General features: G+C 52.7%; 2 protein-coding genes across 2 annotated transcripts; both read left to right on the top strand.

Moving 5' to 3' along the window:
• Positions 1-857: 857 nt before the first annotated feature.
• UCRPA7_7488 (putative wd repeat-containing protein) lies at positions 858-2,407 on the top strand (the record flags this gene model as incomplete). The annotated part of the gene is made up of 4 exons (XM_007920018.1): positions 858-992; positions 1,559-1,805; positions 1,853-2,109; positions 2,162-2,407. The coding sequence occupies 4 exons, from the start codon at positions 858-860 to the stop codon at positions 2,405-2,407; spliced, it is 885 nt and encodes a 294-aa protein (XP_007918209.1).
• Positions 2,408-3,768: 1,361 nt separating this feature from the next.
• On the top strand, positions 3,769-8,621 carry UCRPA7_7489 (putative pentafunctional arom polypeptide protein; the record flags this gene model as incomplete). The annotated part of the gene is made up of 2 exons (XM_007920019.1): positions 3,769-8,466; positions 8,535-8,621. The coding sequence occupies 2 exons, from the start codon at positions 3,769-3,771 to the stop codon at positions 8,619-8,621; spliced, it is 4,785 nt and encodes a 1,594-aa protein (XP_007918210.1).
• Positions 8,622-8,996: the final 375 nt, after the last annotated feature.

An 8,996-nucleotide genomic window follows, 5' to 3' on the forward strand; every position in this document is an offset into this window, starting at 1 on the left:
TCGCGCACATTGCGACTATAACGTCTCAGAAGAAGGGTGTGGTTTGGCAATTAGACCTTCCTATTTACGCCCCACGAACAACACAGCCACAGGTGAACGGCCATCGAAAAGCTTCAATACGAGAGTTTTGCCGCTTTGAGCTGGACGATGCAGGAGATCTGGCATATGTCTTGCCAGTAGATCCAGCAGGCTCCTCACCTGTTATATCAGGGTTCCTAGACGTGTTTGCTCGTGATGTTGCCATCTCGTATACTCACTCGGGCAGGGTCGAATTCTGGACTGCGCGAGTTTCGCCCGGCCGAGTGGAGTGGCTGTCTACGTCCTCAATGGAGACCGCAGTAGCAAACCCGGCTCTTGTAAGTGGTAGCACAATGAAGAAGGCAGCTCTTGTCAACTCGAGCCGCTCAAATCTCACGATTTGGGATATCCGCGGTGCTCGCTTAGAATACGCTCAGGACTTTGAAAGCCATAATATCATTCAAGATCTGGACTGGACTTCCACACCTGATTCTCAGTCTATCTTGGCGGTTGGTTTCCCGTCTCGGGTGCTTCTTCTCTCGGAGATGCGATTCGATTACCTGAACAAAGGACCGGCTTGGGCACCCGTCCGAGAAATAAGCATACGTGATTATACGCCACATTCGATTGGGGATTCCACGTGGCTTGGCGATGGACATCTCGTGATAGGAACAGGCAACCAGCTTTATGTTCACGATAGAAGATTCGACGTCTCGAGCTCACTGGTTACCAGTCTTCGACTGCCTCACCGGAAAGATGGGATGTGGGACCTCTTTGATGTTGTGCAGCGCCTTAACGGTCCTTTACCGGTCTTTCATCCCCAATTCTTGAGCCAATTCATGCTAGCTGGCAAGATATCTCTAGTACATCGTATTTTGAAATCCCTTCACAGGACTCTGAAGTTCTGGGTTCAAGGTGACGAGATAGATGACTACTTGGGTCTGGATATGGAAGAGTTCTACACAAGCAGGAATGTATGTCATCTGCATGCACATTCAGTTTCGTACTATTTTTGAATTGACTTGCTGACTGATCTAGTGGACTGATGCACCCGCAGTTGAGCGGGAGTCTGACTCTTATTTCTCTCGGCGAACTTCAAGCGACGACGCCGACGATCCGTTCAGTGAGGATGTAGCACAAGCAATATGTGAGAAACTCACCAGGGTTGCATTACCCCAGCTGTCTGGGCATGAACAGATTCAGCTGGTCGACATTATTGAATGTGTTGGCCTTGTCGAAACGCAGCGTCGGTCAATAGATGAAAATGGTGCTCGTTTCATGCTCTTCTTCCGGCAGCATGCACTGCGGAAAGGGCGGACGAACGAAATACACATGTCCTGGAGAGAAATTAGCTGGGCTTATCATTCCACAAGCCAGGATATTCTGGTCGATTTTGTATCGCGACAACACCATGGAAGGCTTCTCTGGGAGAGTGCGCGAGAGAGCGGCGTGTTCATGTGGCTGACCGATAATGCTGCAGTTGTAAGTCCAAGAACCCCCCGGTCCCATAATCTAGCCGCACTACTAATAGCCTCCACAGGTAGCACAATTCGAAATCATCGCTCGAAATGAATACACGAGGAGTGAGGTGAAGAACCCGGTGGACTGCAGCCTTTTCTACCTCGCCTTGAGGAAGAAGACGGTGCTCCAGGGTCTATGGAGGATGGCATCATGGAACCGAGAACAGGGTGCGACCTTAAAATTACTCGCGAATAATTTTGATGATCCTAGGTGGAGGACTACGGCTCTCAAGAATGCGTATGCACTATTGAGCAAGAGACGATTCTGTGAGTTCTTTCAAGAACGAGCTGCTTTCATTTGATACTGACAGCAGGCGCAGCATATGCGGCGGCCTTCTTCCTTCTCGCGGACCGGTTACAGGATGCAGTCAATGTCTGCTTGAACCAGCTGAAAGATCTACAGCTTGCCATTGCAATTGCTCGCGTCTACGAAGGTGACCAGGGTCCAGTCCTCAAGAAATTGCTCGAGGATGAAGTGCTGGCTATTGCCACGCAAGAGGGCAATCGCTGGCTCGCATCGTGGGCCTTCTGGATGCTCCGCCGGCGCGACATGGCGGTCCGCGCCTTGATTGTGAGCATCAAATTGCCTCCAACATCGGATCACGCTAACAATGAAATTCCAGACCCCCGTTTCTACTCTCCTGGAACCCCCAGCCTCTCCAGATCTCAAGTCCAGATCCTTCCTCACAGATGACCCAGCCCTCGTGGTACTGTATTCCCAACTGAGGCAGAAGACGCTGCAAACGCTGCGCGGTGCATCCAAGGTTACCCCGAAGGTCGAATGGGAGTTTGTCCTTCATAACGCTCGGCTATATGATCGAATGGGTTGTGACCTACTGGGTCTCGATCTCGGTGAGTCAGAATTGTGAAACAAGTGGCAAGAATGCTTCTTACTGACAAGCTGATAGTGCGCAACTGGGAGTTCTTACGTCCAGGACCTACGATGATGCCCGGGTTTGGCGGGGACATCGACCCGCTGAAACTGCTGAAGCGAAGAAGCTCTCTCGTTGTGGCAGACCTTCCAGTACACTCACCAGCACCGAAGACGCCTTCAGAGACGAAGATGTTGGGCCGGCAGCCTCCTCCGCCGAGCGTCTTCGAGGAGCCCGACTCCAGCTCTCTTCTGGATAGTTTTGGGTTTTGAGCTTGTCAAGCGCACCAGCACATGTCTTCAATCCTGGTCATGGTTACTGGTAAGATCTTTACTATACTAACTCGCTGGTCATGAAAGGCATTGAGCTGGCGGGTGTGCGGTCGAAAATACCACGGTCGAGACTAGAGAGAGTCTGCCACCCTGTAACATACCCATATCCAGATGTGTATAATTAACGCCGCCTGCATTGTCACCCATGTTGAGCACACATGGAACATACACGATGGTAATGTCAATAATGCACAGAGACAGGACGATTCAATGGCGTTTGACTATTTGAATATGCCTAGACTGCAGACCCTATTTCCCGCCTATACAGGACTTTTGTGAGAGATGGGTGGCTAACACATCTCGAGTGCAAAGGGGCACTTTGCAAAAAGCTGCACCAGTGTAAGAATGACAATGGCTCTAGAGATGACTCAGGATTGATATGATTTGCAAGAGGACCACGTAACTTGTACTGGATACATCTTCATATCCACCTCAATTTACATGTACGGCACCCTGCGGTAGTTTGCTACCCCGGGCGGTGGAGGCACCGTCCTCGGGGCGGGTGCCGGTGGTGGGGTGAGAATGCAGGTGCAGCGGATGTTCAGGACCGGATACTTTGGTCTACCTTTTGGTAGAACGGTCAGGCTGACTATGAGAGGTACCTTAAAGTACCCGACCTGCACCCACCAGCTTGCAGAAGCGCTAAAATTTTACCATGCCACCTCAAACCCCAGCTTTTCCATGGGCGAGGTCGGGAAACGGAGAAAAAAAAAAAAAGGTAGCCAGAAGAGTCATACAGATTGACGCAAAACCACCCCAAGCTCGAGGAGGCTCATCCCGCTCACTCCTGTGCAACAAAGAATACGCACAAACCCCTCGAGAACAGCCTACGAGAGCTCAACCGCATCGCTGGGCCTGTGTTCTCGGAGACAATTGGGTTCATAGTGAGCTTCAATTGAGTGCAATTCGAGGCCTGCCTTGCCTAACTAACCTCTTCGACTTAGTTATTATCACGGTGTAGAAGTCGCTAGTATCACGGCACCACTCGAATCACGGGGCCTCATTGCTCATGCGACGTCCCCCGACATGAGTCCCTCGGTCAATGGCGCCTCAGTAGGCGCCCTCACTACGAATTCCAATTCGAAGTCAAGCCCAACGCGAATCTCCATCCTCGGGCGGGACGACATCGTCGTCGACCACGGGCTCTGGCTTGACTTCGTGACTCACGACCTGCTCAGCAACATCGCCTCGTCCACCTATGTCCTAATCACCGACACCAATCTCTTCCCGCTCTATGTCCCTGCTTTCCAGGACGTCTTCACAAAGGCTGTCAGCAGCAGCGCCACCAGCTCCGCAAAGCCCCGTCTCCTCACATACGCAATCCCCCCAGGCGAGGGCTCCAAGGGCCGTGAAACAAAGGCAGAGATCGAGGACTGGATGTTGGCTCAGCAATGCACCAGAGACACCGTCATCATTGCCCTCGGCGGAGGCGTCATTGGTGACATGATCGGCTACGTTGCTGCCACTTTCATGCGCGGCGTCCGTTTCGTCCAGGTCCCCACGACTCTGCTGGCCATGGTGGACTCGTCCATTGGCGGCAAGACTGCCATCGACACTCCCATGGGCAAGAACCTGATAGGTGCTTTCTGGCAACCTCTGCGTGTCTATATTGACCTCACTTTTCTTGAGACGCTCCCCGTCCGCGAGTTCATCAACGGCATGGCCGAAGTCGTCAAGACTGCTGCTATTTGGGATGAGGTTGAGTTCACTGCCCTGGAGCAGAATGCTCCCGCCATCCTTGCCGCCGTTCGGTCCAAGTCGACCGAGTCATCCTCGAGATTGGCGCCTATCCGAGATATACTAAAGCGCATTGTTCTTGGCTCTGCTCGAGTAAAGGCCGAAGTTGTGTCGTCCGATGAACGAGAGGGTGGACTGAGAAATTTGCTCAATTTTGGCCATTCTATCGGCCACGCCTACGAGGCCATCCTCACTCCACAGGTATTGCATGGTGAGGCAGTCGCCATTGGCATGGTCAAGGAGGCCGAGCTGGCACGTTACCTTGGTGTGCTACGGCCAAGCGCGGTTGCTCGCCTCGTCAAATGCATTGCGGCCTATGATTTGCCGACCTCTGTCGAGGACAAGCGTGTTGTCAAACTGACTGCCGGGAAGCACTGTCCAGTCGATGTCTTGCTACAAAAAATGGCTGTGGACAAGAAGAACGACGGCAAGAAGAAGAAGATTGTGCTCTTGTCCGCCATCGGAAAGACTTTCGAGCCCAAGGCAAGCGTGGTTGAAGACCGTGCCATCAGGGTTGTCCTGTCGCCATCGGTTCGTGCAATTCCTGGCGTGCCTCACGGTCTAGAAGTCAGTGTCACGCCGCCTGGCTCAAAAAGTGTTTCCAACCGGGCCCTTGTTCTTGCAGCGCTGGGCCAAGGTGCCTGCCGCATCAAGAATTTGTTGCGCTCCGATGATGTTGAGTATATGCTCTCGGCCATCGCCCACTTAAAGGGAGCAACTTACTCCTGGGAGGACGCTGGTGAGATTCTAGTAGTCAAGGGCAAGGGCGGGCAGCTTCAGGCAAGCAAGGAGCCTCTCTATCTTGGCAACGCTGGCACTGCATCACGGTTCCTTACAACCGTAGTTGCTCTGTGCTCTCCCTCCGATGTTACATCGACTGTCTTAACGGGAAATGCAAGAATGAAGGTCAGGCCCATCGGTCCCCTCGTCGACGCACTGCGGACCAATGGTGTCGCAGTCAAATATCTTGGAAATGAGCATAGCCTGCCTGTTCAAGTAGACGCCGCCGGTGGCTTTGCCGGTGGAGTGATTGAACTGGCTGCCACTGTGTCTTCGCAGTATGTCTCCTCGCTTCTCATGGCAGCGCCATACGCGAAGAACCCTGTCACCCTGCGCCTTGTCGGAGGGAAGCCTATCTCTCAGCCCTACATTGATATGACCATCGCCATGATGAAGTCTTTCGGTATCGAGGTGCAGCCCTCTAAGACGGAGGCAAATACGTACCATATCCCTACGGGTGTCTACGTAAACCCCCCTGAATATGAGATAGAGAGCGATGCAAGCTCCGCCACATACCCGCTTGCCGTTGCTGCCATCACCGGCACTACATGCACAGTCCCAAACATCGGGTCCAAGTCTCTCCAGGGCGATGCTCGCTTCGCTGTTGAAGTATTGCGACCCATGGGCGCAACCGTCGTGCAGACTGATTACTCTACGACGGTCACTGGGCCAAAGCCTGGTACCCTAAAAGCTTTGGAACATGTCGATATGGAGCCGATGACCGATGCCTTCTTGACAGCATCTGTTCTCGCAGCTGTCGCGAAAGGTACGACTCGAATTACTGGTATCGCTAATCAGAGAGTGAAGGAGTGCAATCGTATCCTTGCCATGAAAGATCAGCTGGCCAAATTTGGTGTCGCGTGCACTGAGCTTCCTGATGGCATTGAGGTCACCGGACGACCATACACCGAATTGAGAGAGCCTAGCGAAGGCATCTTTTGCTATGATGATCATCGCGTAGCCATGAGCTTCAGTGTCTTGTCTGTCATTTCGCCTCATCCAGTGCTTATTTTGGAACGCGAGTGCGTTGGAAAAACCTGGCCTGGCTGGTGGGATGTGCTGTCCCAGTCTTTTAAAGTTACCTTGGATGGTGAAGAGCCACATGTGGAGAAGCACGCGGAGAAGTCCGGCATGTCACCTGGTGATCGGTCAATCTTCATCATCGGGATGAGAGGTGCAGGAAAGACAACAGCAGGGGCTTTCTTAGCAGAAACGCTGCAAAGGCCGTTCATCGATCTTGACATGGAACTGGAAAGAAGGGAGGGTATGACTATCCCTGAAATGATCCGAGGGTCACACGGATGGGAAGGTTTCCGAAAAGCAGAACTCGATCTGCTCGCAGATGTCATGAAGAATCAGTCTTACTGCCACGTCTTCTCCTGTGGCGGCGGAATCGTGGAAAGCGCAGAGGCAAGAAAGCTTCTGGTCTCGTACTATCGCAGCGGCGGCTATGTGCTACTTGTTCATCGCGACACAGACCAGGTCGTGGAGTATCTCCTACGAGACAAGAGCAGGCCCGCCTACTCCGAGGACATTCGTGGCGTCTACTACCGTCGGAAGCCTTGGTTCGACGAATGCAGCAACTTCCAGTATCATAGCCCGCACTCCGAGGCATCAGAGGCACTGCGTGGAGCGCCCGTTGACTTCACCCGATTTGTCTCGGTCATGTGTGGTCGATCTCGTCACTTTGAGGAAGTAAAGTCCAAGAGACATTCATTCTTCGTGTCGCTAACCCTACCCAATGTGGCATCTGCCATCAAATTACTTCCCCGCGTTGTTGTCGGTTCAGATGCTGTTGAACTTCGTGTCGACTTGCTCGAGGACTACTCCCCCGAATTCGTCGCCGTACAAGTTTCGCTGCTTCGATCTGTGACCAACATTCCCATTGTTTACACACTTCGAACCGTTAGTCAGGGCGGCCGTTTCCCAGATACGGATTACGATGCTGCAGCTGCCTTGTATCGTCTTGCGCTCAGAATGGGAGTTGAGTATATTGATCTTGAGATGACCATGCCGGACTCCGTTATCCAGACTGTGGCCGAAGCCAAGGGTTTCAGCAAGATCATTGCCTCCCACCACGACCCCCAGGGTACATTGTCTTGGCAGAATGGTTCCTGGATGGTCTTCTACAATAAGGCTCTGCAGTATGGAGACGTCATCAAGCTTGTCGGCGTTGCTCGCGACCTCGAGGATAATTTCGCTCTCGCAAACTTCAAGGCTCGGATGCTTGCATCGCACAAAACGCCCATGATTGCTATTAATATGGGCCCAGTTGGTAAATTGAGCCGAGTGCTGAACGGCTTCCTAACGCCAGTGTCGCATCCTGACCTGCCATTCAAGGCTGCTCCAGGTCAGCTTTCAGCAGCGGAGATTCGGCAGGCATTGTCCCTTATTGGGGAGCTCGAACCGCGATCTTTCTATCTCTTCGGAAAGCCAATTGCCAAATCACGGTCGCCTGCCCTGCATAATTCACTTTTCGAGCAGACGGGACTGCCGCACACATACTCTCTTTTCGAGACGGATCATGCACCAGACGTTCTGGACATCATCCGATCGCCGCACTTTGGCGGTGCTTCAGTGACTATCCCACTCAAGCTTGATATCATGGACTTACTCGATGATGTCTCGGATGCGGCTAAGCACATTGGCGCTGTAAATACCATTATCCCCGTGGCTAGTGGGAACGGCGAGAAGGCCCGCCTTCTCGGTGATAATACCGACTGGATGGGCATGGTTTTCTCCCTACGCTCCGCAGGGCTAGTACAGCGCACACGAGCTTCTCCGGGGGCTGGCCTTGTGATTGGATCTGGCGGCACCAGTCGAGCTGCGATTTATACCTTGCATTCTCTCGGCTATGCACCCATCTACATAGTTGCCAGGTCCGCTACCAATGTCAAGGCACTAGCAGACTCCTTCCCCTCAGACTACGATATCCAACACCTGAGCAGTGTTGAGGAGGTGTCCGCCATCTCAAGTCTGCCCCCAACGGTTGTCATCAGTACGATCCCAGCCGACAAGCCAATCGACCCGACAATGCGTGAGGTTCTCGTGTCAGTTCTTCACCATCCATCAGTGTCTGAATCCACTCGAGCCTTGCTCGAGATGGCCTATATGCCACGTCACACCCCTCTCATGCAGCTGGCTGAAGACGCTGGATGGACAACCATTCCGGGATTGGAGATTCTCTCTGCTCAAGGGTGGTATCAGGTACGTTCTCCTCACTCATGCAGCAGCCACATTTATCTGTACGGAAGCCTGACCAATTTGTCAAACAGTACCAGTTGTGGACGGGCATCACGCCGGTCTACGCTGATGCACGAGCCGCAGTCATGGGTGAATCAATTCCCGCCTCAGGGCCGTAAGGGTTCGGTGGAATCTAGAAGGGAATGAAGTGTGAAAAGGTCACCGAAAAGGGGGTAAGGATGAAACCCAGAAGTTCCATATAGCATTCGTCCCTCCAAGACCGTGTGCGCATCTGATATGCTCATGCATTGTTTGTCCTTGGAGTTATGTATATCTACAACCTCGCAGCCATCAGCGGCTGGCAATTTGCCGTCGACATGAGCATAATATCCGGCCTCGTGCCTTGTCTTGTGAAAACAGATTGCTCCCAACTGGGGAGTTTGTAGAATAACCAACGTGCATGTGAAATGCACCCTCTCCCTATCTCTCTTAGCTTGGGTCGAACTGCCGTGTCTCTTGTGGGCAATGGTATCCAGTCTGTCGTGAAGCTGAGC

Source organism: Phaeoacremonium minimum, assembly GCF_000392275.1.
Source record: "Phaeoacremonium minimum UCRPA7 unplaced genomic scaffold PA7_03_scaffold_534, whole genome shotgun sequence".
In the NCBI taxonomy this organism is placed as follows: Eukaryota; Fungi; Ascomycota; class Sordariomycetes; order Togniniales; family Togniniaceae; genus Phaeoacremonium; species Phaeoacremonium minimum.